This window comes from Nannospalax galili, unplaced genomic scaffold, assembly GCF_000622305.1.
Source record: "Nannospalax galili isolate Female #2095 unplaced genomic scaffold, S.galili_v1.0 scaffold172, whole genome shotgun sequence".
NCBI lineage: Eukaryota > Metazoa > Chordata > Mammalia > Rodentia > Spalacidae > Nannospalax > Nannospalax galili.
Genome location: NW_008331824.1, coordinates 1,223,391 through 1,242,974, shown reverse-complemented (window position 1 = coordinate 1,242,974; position 19,584 = coordinate 1,223,391). Strand labels below are relative to the sequence as shown.

The 19,584-nt window shown below is 48.4% G+C and overlaps 1 protein-coding gene across 3 annotated transcripts in view; it reads left to right on the top strand.

The window, feature by feature from the left end:
- Positions 1-7,315: 7,315 nt before the first annotated feature.
- Positions 7,316-19,584, top strand: part of Xylt1 (xylosyltransferase 1) — a 334,424-nt gene continuing 322,155 nt past the window's right edge. The window contains exon 1 of one of the 3 annotated variants that reach the window (XM_029560542.1): positions 7,316-7,990. In XM_029560542.1, the coding sequence (XP_029416402.1) occupies positions 7,631-7,990 (360 nt within the window). In that variant the 5' untranslated portion in view covers positions 7,316-7,630. The remainder of the gene's footprint in view (positions 7,991-19,584) is intronic. The other 2 variants (XM_008826932.2, XM_008826933.2) reach the window with 2 other exon arrangements.

Genomic DNA, 19,584 nt, shown 5'->3' with positions numbered 1-19,584 from the left:
GTAGATACATGTGGAGGCCAGAGGACAACCTCTGGTAGTTTACTCAGTAAGCCTCCACCATGTTTTATGGAGACAGGGCCCCTTCCTGGCCTGGAGCATGCTGATTAGGCTAGACTGCTTGGGCAGCATGCCGGGGGGCATCCACCTGCCTCTGCCTCCCCAGTGCTGTGATTATGATGCACACCCTCTCCCCCGAGCTTTTTACGCAAGTGCCTGGGGATCGAACTCTGGCCTTCCCTCATGTTTTTGCAGCAACTCTTTACCAACTGAACTATCTTCTCAAGCCCACAATGATCTGTTTTAACTTTTTCTCTCTTCTACAAGATTTTTTTTCTCTAAACTATTCCTCAGCTCTTGTTATACCCCCATGAACAGTTGATTTTTATTAATCATGATTGAGAAAGTCCCACTCACCAAGCTCCAATGAACGAAGCAGCATTGTTTTCATTTTCAGATCCCAACAGCATTAGTACAAAAAACAAAACAAAACAAAACAAAACAAAACAAAACAAAAAACACAAAAACTAGTACCTGGGAGGCAGAGGCAGGTGGATCTCTGTGAGTTCAAGGCCAGCCTGGTCTACATAGTAAGTTCCAGGCCAGCTGGGGCTACAGGGAGACCCTGTCTCAAAAAGACCAAAAACAAACAAACAAACAAACAAACAAACAAAAACAACTACAGTCATTACCTTAGTCAACAGAGGATGTTGGAGGCCTACAGGGGCTCCTCAGAGCTGCATCTCATGGGAAAGACGTGCACTGCTCCATGGTCATTGCCTTGCTGAATTCTCCCCTGACTGGCCCGTGGGGCTCACACTCTGCTATTCACACTGGCACACCTCTTGCTGTCTTTTTTCTTCACTGCTCTGAACATTTGCCAATGTTGCGTGCTTCCCCATCTATTTACTTGACTTGGTTCACCCACTGGAGGACAAGGTCCACAGTGGAGAGATCTTTCCTCGTGTTTAATCCGTAGTTGAATGCCCATGGTGGTACCAGGCAGATTCTCAATATTGGTTGAATGTGACTTGTTGAAGTGTATAATAATGGGCTTGGCATCTAATAAATGCTCCTTAATGATGACTCACCTCCCCATCACCTCCCATTATCATCTTTGGCATTAGTGGTTGAATCTGTCAGGGTTCTCTGGAGGAACAGGACCCATAGAATGAATATATATATGCATTACAGAGGAAATTCCTGCTTGTGTGATAGGGGCTGGGTAGTCAAAAATGGCTGTCTGAAGCTAGAGAGGATGAGAACCTGGTAGCTGCTCAGTCCAAGAGGCTGAGTCTCAGCAGTCCCAGTCTGGCACTGAACGCCTAGAAGATTCCTGGAGAGGTGCTGGTCTTCAGTCCATGTTGGAAGGCCAGGAAGCTGTTCTGACATCACAGGAGGATGGCGGCAGCAACAGAGCAGACTCACTCCCCAGCAAGCCTGGAGCCAGACTGGGCCCCACTGCACATTTATTTCATAAGAAGACACGCCCACGAATCTAGTCCAAGACATGGAGCAGGAGTCAGCCCCCCCCCCTTTTCTCCCATCAGAGCATCACCAGGGTGGGGTTCAGGCTGTGAGACTTCATAGGATCCAGTGCTGAATCAAAACAAAAGCAGACAATCCTTCAAGCAGGATAGCTGATTCTCACTGTCTTCACCGTGCCTCTTCCTTCCCCCATCTTCCTTCTAGCGCCCCCTCCCCCATTAATAACTGACGCTTGTAAACTGATGAACCTTCCTTTTATACACCTCTACCCTGGGTTTCTCTGTCTCCGGATCTTGTCTGCGGAACCTGGTCAGAGGCGTTATTTGCTACCTAGAGCACCCTCTGCTGATGGAAGGCTCCCTGCTAACAGACTGCTTTCAGAAACACAGCGGGCTGCCTAGTGGGTCTTATACAAGTGTGGGCTGATGGAGGCCTCTTTCTTCCTTTGGATGGGGGTCGGGTGAAGGACAGGTAATGCCTGCCCACAGCCCATACTCTGTTGGGGCTCCTCTGTCCTGTGTGCTCAGGATTCCTCAGGCTTGCAAGCACTTGTTTCAGACAGTCAGGGATCCTGGAGGGGGGGTGGAGGTGTTCTGTGCAGGAGTCTCACGCTAACATGCAGATGCAGGTGAGCCACCTGCTTCCAAAGTCTGTCTTAATGCAGAAGTGAAACTTAGAAGGAGTTTAAGAAATTCTTTTAAGAGCAAAGTCAGGTCAATTGGTAGCGTTTGGGTAAAACCAGACTTTATAAAAACAAGAAACAGACGTGTGGTTGAGATTTAAAAAGAAACCTTATACATCACTAAATTTGACTCTTAGTCTGAAGTTTATTTAAATTCAGAAGGATGTGTGCTGAGCCCCAGCTCTCCAGAACCTTGTGGCACTACCATCCAGGGAAGGTGCTCGGTATTTCTTTACAGCCTGATCAGGTTGTGACCTGGCTGATGATCTTTCCATCCTCTGCTGTCCAGTTCCTCCACTTCACATAAAGTAGATGGCATACTCTTTCATATAAGTCCCCATTTTCATGTCACCCCCCCACAAGACCTGAGTCTTCTTTTCCTTCGTTTTTCGTTTCACAATATTGAGGTTCAAGGATGTTGAGAAACCTGCTCACAAATCCTGCAATGAAAACAGTTGCTGAGATAGTGTTGGAAGTTAGATTTGCACTAGGCTGTAACTGCTACCTGTTTTGTTTTGTTTTGTTTTTGTGGAGAAACACCCCTGCCTCATTTTACCTGACCGCCACCACCCTGTTATTGATGTTCCCTCCACATACAAAGTTCGTCCAGCACCCTGCACTGCAGCATGTGCTAGAGAGAGCAGAGACAAAGGAAGGCCCTACCTTTTGAGATACCCCAGTCTTCTTTCAAAGTCCTGATTTTATGCAGTCTCCTCCAGGCAACCTTCCCTAAGTAACCCCTTCTGTTCTATGTATTTTTTTGGTCTTTTTTTTCTTTTAAGACAGGGTCTCCCTGTACCCCAAGCTGGCCTGGAATTCACTATGTAGACCAGGCTGGACTTGAATTCACAGAATTCACCTGCCTCTGCCTCTGGAGTACTGGGACTAAACGCATGGGTCACCATGCCTGGGGCTCTGATGTTTTTAGTCATTCATTATTGATGGTACCAACTTTTTTGGAGGCAGGGACTCACTATGTACCCCAGGCTGACCTCAAGCTGGTGATCCTCCTTCCTCTACCTTCCAACTACTGAGATGATAGGTGAGTGCCACCATGGCTGGCTTTATATGTCAGCCCTGATGGCAAAATATTTATATGAGTTATCTCATTTAATCTTTATGAGAAATCTAACATAAAGACCCCATTACTTTTAGCCCTATTTTATGAATGAAGATATTGAGGCACAGAGGTTAACAATGGATGCTCAAAATCTCAGTTAAAATGCAGCAGAGAGGCTGAGGAGTTAAATCAGTCAGTAAAGAGCTGACCTCGCAAGTATGGAGATCTGAGTTCAATCTCCAGAAGGCACATATGAAAGCTGGTTATGATAGCACACGCTTGTCATCCTGGCGCTGGGGAAGCAGGGAGAGATGACTCTCATCTGAGTTCAATCTCCAGAAGGCACATATGAAAGCTGGTTATGATAGCACATGCTTGTCATCCTGGCGCTGGGGAAGCAGGGAGAGATGACTCTCAGGAGATTGCTGACAAGTCAGTCAACTGGCAATTCCAAGACCCCCGCCCCCACGCACGCACAAAACGCAGGAAAGCTAAGCATCAAGTCTGGGAAATCTAGTTCTCATTCGCTCATCACACTGACCCTCACATTACTGTCTCATCTCTCTGTCCCACTGAACATTTTCTTGAGGGCAAGGACTACCCTGCTGATTTCCCTTGCACTTCCTAGTTCAGGGTTGAGCACACACAAGAACTCAAAAAACGAGTGGCTAACTCAGTCTTCCATCCTGGAAGGTAGTGGAGAAATAAGATTTGGGGCTTAGAGTAGTGGTGAGAATCCCACAAATCAGGTGGAACTTCGTTGGAGCTCAGGCTCCTGGGAACCATGGTGTGGGAGCATGGGAACCATATTTAAAAAGAAAAGTTCCTTGGGGAATCTTCATCATCCCCAGATTTTGCTTGCCCAGCAGGATGCCTGGCATGTAACAGGGTCCCATGCATCTCTGTGGAATAAACAAGTGAGCTTTAAAAATCCCAAGGAGTCCGGCTGCTATGGCTGGAGCCGGTGCAGAGTCTTAGGCAATACCTTCGGCTCTCTCTTATCCATCAAAGCCACCTGCCTCTCTGTACACTACTGGAAAGTGAAAGTCCAGGTCCCTCTTAACGCAAAGAGGCCACTCCTGCTTCATATGGCTCAGTAAACTTAGGCTACCCAACTGCTGGACCTCCCAGCTGTGTCTGCCCATACTAAGATGGACATTCTAGGCTCCCCAATTTATCCCCGTCCCTAGACCCAAGCCATCTGTTGTTCTGGTCCATCTTTACCTTTCCAGTTTAAGATGCTTGAAGGGCTGGAGCAGGAAGAGGATGACCCCAGAAGGGACATCAGGTGAATTTTCATCCCCTGAAGCCATCATATGAACGCCTATATGAACATCCTTAACATGCCTGGAGCATCTAAACCTCTTTCTTGCATGGCTTTAAAAAATATTTTATTTATTATTTTTATTTTATGTGTATGCACGTACTGCCTGCATGTAGGTAAGTGCACCCATGTTGTGCGATGCTCACAGAGGACAGAAGAGACTGTCGGATCTGGATTTACGGACAGTTGTTAGCTGCTCTGTGGGTGCTAGGATTCAAACCCAGGTCTTCTGCAGGAACAGTCAGTGTTCTTAACCACTGAGCCATCTCTCCAGCCCCTTGCATGGCTTTTTATGAGTCAAGATAAACAACTATGCTTCTTCAGAGACTTGGGCCCCGATCTTTAACCTCAGGGCTGAAGCCCAGGGCTGGGGGAACTGAGGTAGCTGAATCTGACTCACAGCCTGGGCCCTGGAGGACTGTGGTTAACCTTGTCTTGTGGAGGAAGCACACATCATTGATGCTTAAGGGCAAAATGCAGCACAAATCTTGAAGCAAAAGTGGGCCAAAGGGCTGGGATCCTCCACACAGCCAAAGCAGGATTGGGAAGCTGTGTTTACAGGATAGTGGCTCAATGGGGAGGCTTGATAAAGTGTGACCCCATGGGACCATTTCATCCAGACACACAATTTGCACTGAAGAAGCGGAGGGCCTGGGAGGGGACATGATTTGCTTGCATTGGAGAAGCCTCAATGGAGGCTTCATGGATAGAAGAAGGCCACTCTCCTGTACCCACTCACTCTTATCCAGCCAACCTGTGTCCCTTTGCAGCATCTTAGTGCTATAGAGATACTGGCTTCATCCCAAGTCCCGAGATGAAGCATGGGAGCTTGGTCAGACCCATAGGCACAGCCTTACTTCCTGGCCTCTGTGGCTGGTTTAGGGGTAGCCTAGGATCCGGGGATGATTCCATGAGAAAGTATCTCTGGCTCTTTGAAGGGATTCCTGGACTAGAAATGAACTCAAGATACAAGTAGTCTCAACCATGGAGGCCAGGCCCATGTGGATAGACCCTGTGGGAGACAAGGAGGAGAAACTGGAGTTCTGGTTTGCAGGTTCAAGCCAGGCCTGGAGTCTTTCCTCTGGAATATCCAGTTATATGATCCAGTGAGGTCTATTTTTAGATAGTTAAATGAGGTATTTTATTACTTAAACTGTAAACACTCCTAATTGACACACAGATAAACAGGAGGCTAGTGAACTTGGGAGCTTACCTCTTTCTTCTTTCTTTCTCTCCTGAAGTGGGCTGAACCCAGGGGAATACTGCTATGCCTCACTGTAGAGCTGGAAGGTGGACTTTGGTCTGGAGTTTAGAATCTCAGGGCAGCAGGCTGGCTAATGAAACAGGTCCAGAAAACACTGCTCTGCTGTCCCAGCATGCACTCTGGTGAACCTGTGGCCCTTTACATCTCTGCAGTTATATTGACAATTCCCTTGTAATAACCTGTAGCTCCACCTGGCTCCTCTCCAGTTTTCCTTATTTTCTGATAGACTCTGTTCCCTTAAAAAATTAGGATGAGGTTCAAAGGGGAGGGGGAGGGCCGTTGCCAACGATTCACTGTAAGTTCCCAACTCACAGACCGAGACACCATTTCCATCCACGGGCTGACATTCAGGGTACAATATAACAAACTCTAGACAAGAGGGGAAAGGCAAGATGACTAAGTCAAAGAGGGCTGGGATGAAACTTGAGTCCAGAGACATCATTCCATCCAAACCCTCTTTGACAGAGAGGCTGGAGCTCAGGCCAAGTGAACAGTCCTGATGTCTCAAGGTCACCAAGAAGGACCATTCAAGACAGGAAAGTATTTCTCTTTACAAGAGGGATTCTCCCAGCATCTGGACTTGATGCAGACAGCCAGGCAGGGGGATGGATGGATTGATGGATGGATGGAAAGAAGGGCAGGGCACCAGGCTCAGTGGCTGGACACGTCTGGCTTGAGGCCTGGGAAGGCTGGGAAACTCATTTAGCCAACAAAACATTCACTTGCTAACAGGATTTGGAGTCTGTGGGCTTGTGAGTCCTTGGGGACCAGAGAAGTGACTCAGTGAGCCCTTAGTGCATCACTGGTTGGCTCAGGATGGTGGTGGTGGTGATGGTGGTGGGGGTGACTCAGAAGTCACAGTGTTTGTACTGATTAACCCCGGACAGGCAGTCAGCGCCTCCTCCCAGGCCTCGGGGGTAGGTAGGGGGCTAGGGATTCAGGAATCCCAGACCTCAGGAACCCGGACTTTTCCGTGCCTGTGGCATTCCCACGCTCCTCCTGTGTCTCCACCTTCCAAGATTCTCTGTGCGAACCACAAATCCCAGGACCGAAAACTCCGCACTAGCTACAACTCCGCCTCTTGCTCTCTGCCACTGGGAAGGGTCTCAGGACCCTTTTCTCCTTCCTGACTTCCCTTTGAGTCTGAGCTGGGGCCACTCTCACTCCAGGCTGCCCTGTTGGCCCGTCTGTACCCCACTTTTTCCTGCTCTACGGCGGCATCGGCCTTTCCTCACCCCCAACCCGCTCCCACGCCTGTCCTGGAGGTGTCTGTCTGCACCGATCACCCCCACTGCTTTTCTCTCCCTCCTCCTCTTCCTCCTCGGCCTCCCCCTGCCGCCTTCGGCTCCGCCCACAGGCCCCGCCCTCTTCCCCAGGCCCGCGTCCCCCGCGGCCCCTTCCCCTACACGGGTCCCTCCACCCACCCCAGAGCGGCGGAGGTGGGGTGGAGACAGTGGCGGCGGGGAGGGAGGAGCGCGCAGGGCCGGCTCCCTCCCCGCGCCGGGTCCCCGTGCGCCGCGCCCCCTCCGCGGCCTCCCCGTGCCTCCTCCCGCCTTCCCCTCCTCCTGGTGACGTCCGGGTCCCTGCCCGTCTGAAAACTCCGCGCCGCGGCGGTGGAGGCGGCGGCGGCGGCAGAGGCAGAGGAGGAGGAGGAGAGGGAGGAGGAGGAGGAGGAGGAGCAGCGGCAGGAGGAGGAGCAGCAGGAGGAGGAGGAGCAGCGGCCAGCCCAGGCGGCGGGCCCGAGCGTGGAGCCCCCGGGATCGAGCGTGCACCGGGGTGTCCCCGCGCCCCGCTCGCCCCGGGCCGCCTCGGAAGATGGTGGCGGCGCCGTGCGCCCGGAGGCTGGCGCGGCGCTCGCACTCGGCGCTGTTGGCTGCGCTCACCGTGCTGCTGCTGCAGACGCTGGTCGTGTGGAATTTCAGCAGCCTGGACTCCGGGGCCGGCGAGCGGCGGCGCGCGGGGGCAGTGGCCGGAGCAGCCGAGCAGCCGCGACAGCAGCCGGCTGCCCCGCGCCGGGAGCGCCGGGACCTGCCCGCCCAGTCGCCCCCAGCCCGCGGAGCACCCGGAGGCGGCGGCGGCGGCCGAGCAGGCGGTGGAGGAGCGCGGGGAGGCGGCCCCGGAGAAGCCCGCGCGCAGCAGTCAGCCAGCCGTGGGGCACTGGCCGCCCAGGAGAGGGTAAGATGCCCTTTCGGAACGCAATCGCGACCCGGGGGTTGGGGGGACAGAGAGACAGACCGGCCGCCCTACCCACGCCCCCCATTGGCCCCCGCATCCCAACCTAGGCATGGGAAGGGACTCTGCGCGCTCACTGCCCAGGCCAGCTGCAAGGGTCGTGCACTGAGCTGAGCTGCTGGGGCAGAGTCTGAGGACAGCCCCCTTGGGGTCTGGTGAAGTGATGTCTAGGGGGGACTCGCTTTCTCGGGGCTCCTGTTCTCTGTCACTCTTTACTGTGTGCCCCACTTGCTCTCTGGGTGGGGGCGTTGGTTCCTCACTCCCAGCCCGAGTGCGTGCATCAGATCATGACCGCATCCTCAGCCGCTGCCCAGGGGCGGTTCTCCACGCAGCCTTTCTGTGTTTGTCCTGACCTGGGAAGGAATCGGGAATGAGTGTCCCAAGTCCCTCACCGTGTCCCTGAATCAACACTGAGTCTTGAGTGCCTGATCTGACTTAGGGTCTGGTTTTCCTGGCTGGATGTCTGCGCCTCTGCCTCTAACCTTGCTATCTGGGGCCCTTCCTCACTTCACCTCCTCCTGCTCAGGGCACTGCTCCTTGGTCCCATCTGAACGGTCTCTTCGACATGGGTGGCCGGTTGCATTTAGCGACTGGCTGTCCACACTGTCACCACACCTCCGGGTGTTCTGCCCTCCTTGGACGTAGACTCTGAAACTGTCTTCTGTCGATCTTCCAGGGCCATCTCGTCGGGTAGGTGGGGAACTGACTTGTCCTCCCCATCCCCAACTTCTTCAGGGGTTTCTTCACCTTCTGAAGGCTGCCTTGGATCCCTATGAGCTAGGACAGAAGGTCAGAGTCCCTAACTCTGGGACGAGATCAGTTCTGCTTGGGAATGAGCTCTTTATGAAGGCTGATGTGATATGCCCTGTGACTGTCTGTCCATGGTCCCAGTTCCCTGCAGGGATTTGCAAAGCCTCTGAAAGACAGTAGACACCAGGGGAGTATTCCCAGGGTCTATAGGGAGAGAATAGTCCATTTATTGCTTGTCACTCTGGCAGCCCTTGCTGAAGACTGCCTTCACACAGCGTTCCTGTGCTGAAGTTCTTTGGAATTGCCTGACCCTCCTTGCCAGAGTTCTCTTTCTGTGCCTTTGGGTAGGCGGGGAGGGGGGCTGAGACATGATCTGATGGTATTTGGCTGCTGTGTGGTCACCAGGGAGAAGTCTTGCTCTCACCTGTGGTGTTGAGTGGAGTGTGGTTGCGAAGAAGAACTTGAACATTCTCAATGTCCTGTAGTCCTTTATAGTCAAGGGGACTGGGGCACTGCCTTTGAACTCCTGGAGTTGATAGTGATGTGTTCCCTGTAGAAATGAAATTAGGACTTCTTCCTGGAGACCTACTGGGAGGTGGGAGGGATTAGGAGCCTGTGTGGCTGGCTGATAGTGTGGGAACATGCAGGGTGGGCTCGGGGGCTTGGGACTGGCTTACCCTTTGTATCTGGGGCTCAGGAGGTACATTCAGGGTATATAGACCACCTGTTGAGATAAGCGGAAAGAGAAAGATTTCTTCGTAACTCCCTGGTGCTCCAAGCAGCCATCCACAACCCTTCCATGTGTGTCAGATCAGTGCTGTTCTCTTATGTCCCAGCCTAGCCCCTGGGGGTGCTGGGGTGGGGTGGGGTTGTAATTGGGAAGGTGGACAGCAGGGTGGCAGGATATCACTTCTTTCTTAAAATGATTTTTGGAATTCTGGTTCCAGCAGTGGAATGGCTAGGCTTTTTGCAGTTCCCTTCCATCTGTCAGTGTGGTGTTATCCTCCACCTGCACCTGCCTCCCTGTGTCTCCATTTCTTCACACCCCCCCCCCCCCCCCCAGACATATGTGCATTTTACTTCTTTCACTTTTCCTCTTTCTGGTATTTTCGTACTATCCTGTCTTTAGCCGGACTAGTATTTTATACTATTTTCTTGTCTCTCTTCCCTCTTCCTCCTTTCCCACATCCACCCTCATGGGATGCATTGCACGTGTGACTGCTGGAGGTTGGAGTCTGTCTGTCCTCCTCTAGCTCCGCCCACCCTAGCCCCTGCCCTTTCACTGAGCTCAAGGAGACCAGAAGGGGGCAGGCTGTTCCCAAAGTCGCCAGTGCTGGTTCTTGGGATGCAGACAGGGAGAGCCAGCCAAAGATTGCTGACAACCGTGGAGGCCCTGAAAACATGCGGTTCCTTTCTGAGCCCTGTGGGGGCTGCCTGTGTGCATGATGCTGCAGAGGGATTTGGAGGGACAGCATTCAGGAGTGGGCGCGAGCACACACACACACACACACACACACACACACTCCCCGTGATTTTCCAGATGGCTCCTGAAAGAGCCATGGAGGCATATGATGCTAACCTCCGTGCTCTGTGGCAGGCTGGGACAGGGCAGAACAACCACGGCCTGGGTGGGTGTGTGGCAGAGTGTCAGGCAAATGTGGTGGCTAGATCATCTCCTTATCCAAACCTCTCCTTCCCCTGCCTGCCTTCTCCTCTCCCACCTTCCCAAACCTTTCTGCACATGTGAGCCTTTTATGTTTCGAGAGCAGTATTTGTGTACAAAGCTTGTATTTGGGGGGATGCGTTTAAGGAGTAAGGAAGGAACATTAAGTTTTGCAAGAAGGCAGGGTGGGAGGGTTTGTGGGATGGCAGTGGTGTTATGGCCCCAAATGGAGCCCCCCTTTCCCAGTGGTTTCAAACTCTGTAACATTTGTGAGATGGTTTGCAAATGCCAGTGGTTTGCAAGTGTCCCCGAACCTCAGTCTCTCTTCTACATCAGTTGATTGTGAATTAGAGTTCTGCAGCGGAAGCACTGAGCTTTCTTTGGGTCTCAGTAAGCCTGGACTTCATTGTAGTCTCAAAATGTCAAAGGAGAGAACAGACTCAGTCATAGACTAAGGAAAGTAGGCCGGATGAGGGACTGTCAAAAAGATCAGCCTTCAGATTCTGAATGGATTTAGGAGAAAATGAAAGCTATGTGTGTGAATGTAACAATGTTTATTTTCTTCCCCTTTGGCAGAATTCTGTAGTTCACACATTTATTACTGGTGCCCCGAGATACACTGTTACTTAGTAAGTTTCATTTAAGAAATCTAATTTTTTATTGTCCTTGCCTGTGTACACACACTTACAGTAGAATGGGGTTTTTGTATGATCTGACCCCTTTGAAATGTTGATTTTTCAGTAGAAATTCCTCATTCTTCACATTACTCAGATAACTCTGGACTCATTCAGTCCTAGGCAGTGACTCTGAAAGATGGTTCACTGGACTCAGATTTGCCTCCCATTCCAGCCACCTCGGAGGCGTAGCTTTTCTTTCTATCCAAATATTTTGAGACCAGTCAGAACACACAGTACTTTATTGGTGCTTCATTTTCCCCCCTTCACATTCTTATGGATTTTTATTTTGTTTGAGCAAAGCATTACACTTTGTACACAAAAATATGCATCACTGAACAATATTTATCTTACTGCAGATATTGCAATCTGCTTAATCACAAATTGGAAATTTTAAATAAGATCGATAAATAAAAGTAGAAATTGATGCATGCATTTATTAATATAATAATGCAACATAATAATGTTATGGTATAATAAATATAAGTTGAGTACCCATTGTTTGAAATACTTGGAACTAAGAAGTAGTCCAAATTTTGGATTTCTAAAAATCTTCTGAAACATTAGCATATAAATAATGAGACCCAAGACTCAAGATGGGACCCAAGCCTAAACACAAAATTCATTCTTCGGTTTGAGACAAACTCGTGTAGCCCAGGGTGGCCTCAAAACTGTGATCTTCCTGCCTCAGCCTCCTGAGTGCTGGGATTTCAATTGTGTGCCACCCCTCCTGGCTCAAACAATTCATTTGTATGTTATGTACACTTTGTGTGCATAGCCAAAAGTGGTGATTGGGAGGGCAGGGCAGAAGCAGGAGTATGGGGAGAGATACATAACACTAAAAACCTTTAGAAAAAAGCCAAATGGAAACCTACCACTATAGACACTTCTTAAAGTATATACATATACAATATAAAAAGAGATTAGGGGCTGGAGAGATGGCTCAGCGGTTAAGAACACTGGTTGTTCTTGCAGAAGACCCGGGTTTGAATCCCAGCACCCACATGGCAGCTAACAACTGTCCGTAACTCCAGTTCCAGGGGATCCGATAGTCTCTTCTGTCCTCCACGGGCATTGCACGACACAGGTGCACTTACCTACACGCAGGCAATACATGCATGTCCACGGAGGTCAAAAGAGGCTGTCAGATCCCCTATGGGTTCTGGGATTCGAACCTGGGTCTTCTGCGAGAACAACCGGTGTTCTTAACCGCTGAGCCATCTCTCCAGTCCCCTGGACTCCCTTTCAAGAAGCTGTTGACTAGGTGTCCCATAGCCCCTCAAACATTATTGGCCATTGCCTGTGCTCTTGGTTACTCACCATAATGACATGGTAAGAGCTTATTGCTAAAGACACTACATACATGAGCTGTAGAATGAATACAGAGAAATCAAGCTAGTGCTGACTTCAGAGCCTCATCTCTACCGGCTAGTGTCCACAGTGCTGGAAGGTGATATGTAAGCTACTGGAAGGAAAAAGTACTCATTAACCTTACCTAGCTGTGAATCCTGTGACCTACAATAATAACTGGCCTGACAAGATATGCCCAATGGTGCAGTAGTGGCACAAATATTATGGGAATAACCAACCATTCTTTAACTGGATAAGGTTCCTTTCCTAGAGCCCATACCTGACATTGATATCAGGCTTAGGAACCCGAGGCTAGACAGGACACACAACATAAGGGAGAGCCCAATACTAGTTTTCTACTAAATAGTTATTTTATTAACTGACTCTCAATGACTTATTGTTATATCCTCATTTCTAATGACTGTCACCACAACAAAGAGCACATATTTTGGGAAAATAAAGTGAATCAGTAACAAGTCCCACCCATAACAAAACCCAAATGCAAAGAGATAGGTGTGGAGACAGAAGAAAAAGTCATAGGAAATGTGTGTCAGGCCACAACACAAATGAAAGAGGCCTCCTTAGGACACCCTCTGACACAGCAAGTGCCAGACTTGTGATGTGCATCTCCATAGTCCCCTGCAGGTTTCTCTCCGCCCCTCTGTAACTCGAGGCTGCTTCTGTGGGTTGCATGAAGATGAAGTGTGTTGACGAGCGTCAACTGACCTCACCTGGTACAGCATCGTGGCACATGCTGATGCTCCTGTATCAACTGGTGTTCTCATTGCTTGGTTTCCCACATAAATCATGGTTTGAACAAAACTCAGGGTGGTAGAATACCTCCAGTTCCTTTGGTGTGGGCCAGCCTTGGAACAGGACAAAATGAGGTAGAAGGAAGAGTAACAATATTTCTTGAGCATTGACTGTATACCAGGCATCATTTTGGTGTTTTGCGCCTAATAATTCATTCTCACCAAAGATCAAAATCAGTCTTCCTCTCCACTTATGCATTTATCCATTCATCTACTTAGCACACCCCTCTCCTCGACCTCCAGGAAGGAAGAGACTCTGTTATTCATCTCATACAAAGTTGGAACTTGGGGTGCCCAACTAGAAATCACTGGTCTTCTGATTGCTAACTATGGGGCTGGCATAAAAGGGGGTTCTCAGACACTCTCACTGTGGCATTGAACCCTCCCAGCACCGTGGGCAAGATTGCGCCCATTTTATAGATGAAGAAACGGAGGTTCAGAGAGGCAAGCTGTTTGCTAAATAAGACCACGGAGTTTTGGAGTCACAGAACTGGGGAGAACCCAGGTCAGCTTCTCACCCAGTGCTGCCCAGATTTCTGAGCTCCTTGTTTGTACAGATTTTGGAAAAAAACCTCAACATAGCCATATACCCTCTAAGAGTCATGACACTGCTTCAGATACCTAAAAATGTGCAGACCCTGGAGAAGAACAGGTAAGTGGATCCATTTTCAACATCCAACAACTGTGGTACTTTATAAACTCAAGTTCTATTTTAGATGCTCTGTAGATGCTCTGTAGTCATTAAAACCTTGTGCTGCAGAGAGGAAACCGAGGTGCATACACTAAAACAATTTTCCCACAGTACAGAATTGTAAGTAATAGAGCTGAGATTCAAACCCAAGGTATCTGCATGCTCAATGTCTACTCCAGATTCTCCTTATAAGATGATACTGAGGTCTCCATCAGACCTTAGAATACCAGAACTCCTCCAGGGAGGTCCACAGTCACCAGTTGCATCAAATTGCCCAACTCCAAAGGCAAGATTTTATTTTTTTAACTTTTATTGCATATATTGAAGGAGTACAATGTGGCATTTTGGAGCTGGGCATGGTGGCGCATGCATGGCTTTAGTTCAGCACTTTGGAGGCAGAGACACTCCACCCTTCAGTTAAACCGCTCCCTCTTATCTCTGGAGGAGCCCAGGACCTGTCCCTAAGCGCCTGGGTGGCCTAGGATGTCACAATGAGAGTTATCTCTATGAGCGCACAGTTCACATGGGCACTTCTTCCGGCAGCAGGAACTACTCCTTTGCCCACAGATACTCATCGGGCTGTGCTCTGTGGTTAGCTTGTCCCTCCCCCACAGCCCAAGATGTTAAGGAGAAGGTGGTAAGGGGGTAGGTGGTATCACCAGAGATCGGAAATTCAGACCACTTGCCAGATGAGGAAGGAAGAGGACTCATTCCTAAATCATTTTGGGTAGACTCTCCCCATCCAGGGCTTCCTGAAGGCAATGAAATGAATTTGTTCCTGCTGAAAGCTTGTTTGTCCCAGCCAAGTGACCCTGGTTTATCTGGGTATCTAATCCAGGCTCAGGTGTCAGGGATGTTAATGAGGTAGTGTGGTAACACAGTGCCTTTGTCTCCTGGGAATCCTTTCTGCAATCCTGTGCTGTGAGGCTGATGTATAGTATTTTCATTTCCAGCTCAGAGGAGTAGAGATTGTGGGACACAGAGGTTGATCTAATGGTTCCCTACCCAACACACACACAGAGCACACATCACAGCTGTGAGAACAATAGGAGGGTAACTTCTATTGTTGAATGTTTATCTTGCACCAGACACTTGATAACTAGAAGGATCTACTCTAACGGAATCCTTTCCATCAGCCTATAAGTGAAGGTTGTTCTCACCTCTCTCTTTATTGCCCAACTATAATAAAAGTTGCATAATAAATTAGATAAAACTTAAACCAATTTGAAGTGGCTAAACTAGCAGTTGAAGCTGGGTGGTAAGTACAAAGACTGTGTTCTTAATCTGCCTGGTTTACTATCTCTGGCCTTCTAAGTACCCTGTCTCTAGCCCCTCTCTCAGCCTTCCCTTCCATCTGTTCATGAATGTTTTCATCCATCCATCTGTCCATTCATCCATCTGTCCATCCATGCATCCATCCATCCATCATCCACCCATCAGATCATCCATAGATCCATACATCTAGCCATGTATCCATTATCTGTCCATCCATCCATCCATGCATCCATGCATCCATCCATCCATCCATCCATCATCCATCCATCTGATCATCCATATATTCATCCATGCATCCATCCATCTATCATTCATCCATCTCATCATCTGTATATTCATCCATGCATCTGTGCATCTGTGTATGTATCCATCTATTGATCCACTGTGCTTCTAACCCTACTGGAGGTTGAATGTAGAAAGCAAGGGTTAGAGCCACAATGGTAAGTGGCCTGCAAACAGAGAGAATTCTTCTCATATCCTATCTCAGTTTGCTGCTAACCCTTGCTTTTCCATGATGGCATCTTGAACACAAGATAAAGGTGTTTCCTGGAAAGGCGGGAGTGAGAAGTAGTGTGATCAAGGGCTCTGGAAACCTTTGAGTCTCCTTTCATCCTAGAACTGACACACCTGAGGGCCATTCACTCCCGAGATCTAAGCTCCACATCCTGTAGCTGAAAGACTGAGCCTGCATATTAGCAAGGACGGCTAGCCCAGCATGGCACAAGAGGCAGATTCTATGATGTTTTAAGATAGGAATCAGGCTCTGACATTGTCTCTGTTGGTTCAGGCATGTTCTTTCATCTGATAGCACTGTTTCCTTGTCTGAAATACTGGGGCCACGAAGGCACTAACCTCACAGGTCTTGGTGATGAGGGGGCAACTCTGGCCCACCGTCAATACCTGTTCTTCCTTCATGCATTCATCTGTGCATGCATCTATCCATCACTTATCTGTGCGTCATTTTGTTCATCCATCCCTCATCCCATCATCAACCCATGCATTCATTCATCCTTCTGTCCATCCTTCAATTATCCATCTATCCATCCATTGCATCATCAACCCATTTATGCGTCCATCCACCCTTCTGTCTGTCCATATATCCATCCATCCACCCTTCTGTCTGTCCATCCATTAATTCATCTATTCATGAATGAGAGATATTTGTAAGTCGGGCTTACAAATCTCTGCCTTTACAGTATGAGCCGTAGACTATGTGGATTTTTAAAATTCTTTTCAAAGTCACAAGAGATGGCAATCCTATGTCACATTTTATTTGATCATTAATGGCTAATCTGGGAATGGCCATACCCCAGACCCTCCAATTCTTAGCACCCTATCCCAAGATCTTTTCTTTCATTCATCGTACCTGACCCACTCCTCTGGTATGTTGACTTTACAACCTGTCTGAAAGACCTCTGTGATAATTGTAGGGAGCTAAAAGTATCTGTGGTCATCTACCAATCACCCTTATATGGTTTATTCACATACATGCATTCACCTCAACTCCTTTCACTCTACCCTCGGCATGATGGAGGTTTCTTATTCTTCCTTGATGGTGGTGGATCCCCAGAGTATGCAAATTCTCTTAAACGTCAGACCATTTGGAAGGCAAACCTCCTAGACAAAAATAGAGTAATGGATTCTTCAGTTTGCTAAATCATTTCCCCTTTGTGAGAAATGTGGGTAGCAGGATACTTAGGATCTTCTGCTTTTCCCTTTCTGTGCTCCACATGATCTTGTACCCCTGAGGGTGTGCACAGGGAAGCTGAGAGTTGTCAGAGACAAGAGCAGGTGGGTTAGTAGAACAGGAACCCTTCGGCTTAGGGCTAAACTCTATCAAAGATGATGTGTGACTTTGCCTCTGTGAGTCTTTTTGGCCCTTCATTGGATGATGCTCATATGTCCATCTCTCTGGGTGACAGAGACTAGATTTGATGAATGGAGAAGCAAGTTCTGTGGAGCTCAGAAAACCCCATAGGGATAGAGATGGGCTCATGCCTGAGAGCAGGAGAAGTTGAGCTCTTTATCAATTCTCTTCCCAGATGATCTATTGAGTGATCGAATGAATGAAGCCCACTAGAGCTTCCATCCATTCACAATTCATCCTCGTTGATTCCTTCATGGAGAACCCGCTGTGTGCCAGGCACTTTGTAAAATCTTGGGAAGCCCAGATGGGTCCCTGCTTTCCTGTTTGTTATTGCTGGGGTGGAGGAGGACCTGTAAACCAAACATAATCACAATAAAATGAAATTTAAAATATCAAAGAGAGAAGACAGTGATTGAGGTACTGAGGACAAATTAGGAGCTGTGTTAGAAGGGCTAATTTTGGGGTGGGCAGATTTTTTTGCTTTATTATTGTTTGCATATATTTCACTTATTTCAAGGTAAGGATGTATTTTGGAAGGATGCTTTTTGCTAGAGTAGTTCCAGAGTGACTGCAGGAATCTCACGTAAGTTGCAGACACTGATGTGAATGCTCCAGTGATTGCAGAAGGATGTATTTTGGAAGGATGCTTTTTGCTAGAGTAGTTCCAGAGTGACTGCAAGAATCTCACGTAAGTTGCAGACACTGATGTGAATGCTCCAGTGATTGCAGAGGGGTAGCATCCTATAGCTTTGGAGGTTGAGGATGCAGCTGAGTGATAGAGTGCTCGCTGGCATGCATGAGGCCCAACTTCTGTCCTCAGCACAGTACACGAACAACTGAAGCTCTCATGCCGATCTGTAAAGAGATGCTTCTGTTCATATCTGTACAAAAGTTTTGCAGTTCTTGAAATTTGTTTATGCTCCTTGAACTTCTCTCTCTCCCTATGATATGCTAAATGCACGTTTTGTTAATTGGTCACCAACTGAGTGCACCCAAGGCACCCACATCCAGACCACAAACAGCACCAGTAGTCCCTGGCACACCCCTCCCCAGCTCTTTGGGCATGCATTTAAAGATATTACTAATAATTTCATATTTTAAGTGCATCTTGGGAAAAATATATGCACCTAATGAGTTCATCAAAATGACAGCCCCAAGATGCTAATGGCTTAGCATATGTATAACATGACATATATGTAGAAGGAAGTTAGTTAACAGTGAAAATATGCAAGCCACAATGCTCACCTCTAATCCTATCTGGATTCCATCCTCATTTGGAGAATGACCGTCAAGGAGGTGCCTATTTGGTAAATTTGGGCTTAACCTATTTGGGGATTGTTGGCTCCTCTGGTAATAGCTCTACTGAGGCTGCTGAGATGGCTAGGAAGATGGCCATGCATGCAAGAAGATCTGAGTTTGTGTTCTAGAACCTACATAAATAAAAACAAACAAACAACAAACAGGTATGGGGCTATTCATTTGTAATCATAGTGCTGGGGAGGTGAAGACAGCAGATCCCAGGGCTCACTGGCCAGTCAGCCTAGCCTACTTGATGTGCTCCAGGACGAGAGACCCTATGTCAAAAAACAAGCTTGGTGGTGCCTGAGAAATGACATCTGAAGTTGTCTTATGGTCTTCACACATATGTGCATACATATGTACATGCATCCTTATACCCATGAACATGCACACACAAACAAACAAACGAACAGCTGTGCTATTTTATTCTGAAGTTCAAACGAAAAATGTTTAGATTAGACATTGGAGGAACTGTGCCCTGGGCCTGTTGGTAGGGAGAGCCCTAGGCCCTCTGACATGACTTTAGTGGCTGGGCTGCTTCTACATGGTTGGAAACAGCTTCCCTAGAGGACTGACTCCAAGGCATGTCCTCTGTGACTTGGTTTCTAGCCCTTCCTGTGCATCTTCAGGACTCACCTCACTGCTTTTGCTTCCTGTTGAATTCGTGTCCTCTGGCCCCCTGTGTGTTGGACATGAAATTAGGTGTGATGAATGGGTCCCCAAATGGACCGGTAATGACTACATTAACTTAACTCTGAACGGAGACTCTTATTGAGAACCCGGGTAATGGAACCACTGTTCGGATGTCAGCAGCAACTCCAAAGGGCAGTGGGGACACCTGATCATCTCATGAATCGGGGGGTCAAGGATGAGGACAGCCCAGAGTCCAAGGACAGCAGGATGATTTCACAGAGTCCCAGCACTCAACTGCACTGGTGTCCATAAAATAAACAAATGCTTTTAGTAACAAAGAACTAATGTATACATTATTTAAGGACAGTATCAAAACCAGCTTAGATGGATCAAGAAATACAGTGGTTACCTCATTTAGCATCCTTACTTTGGGGATGTGGAAAAGTTAGTCTTTCTCTTTTTCATTTCCTTTGCTGGTGAAATGGGGTTTTATTAATTAGAGATATGATGAGAAGTCATTTTC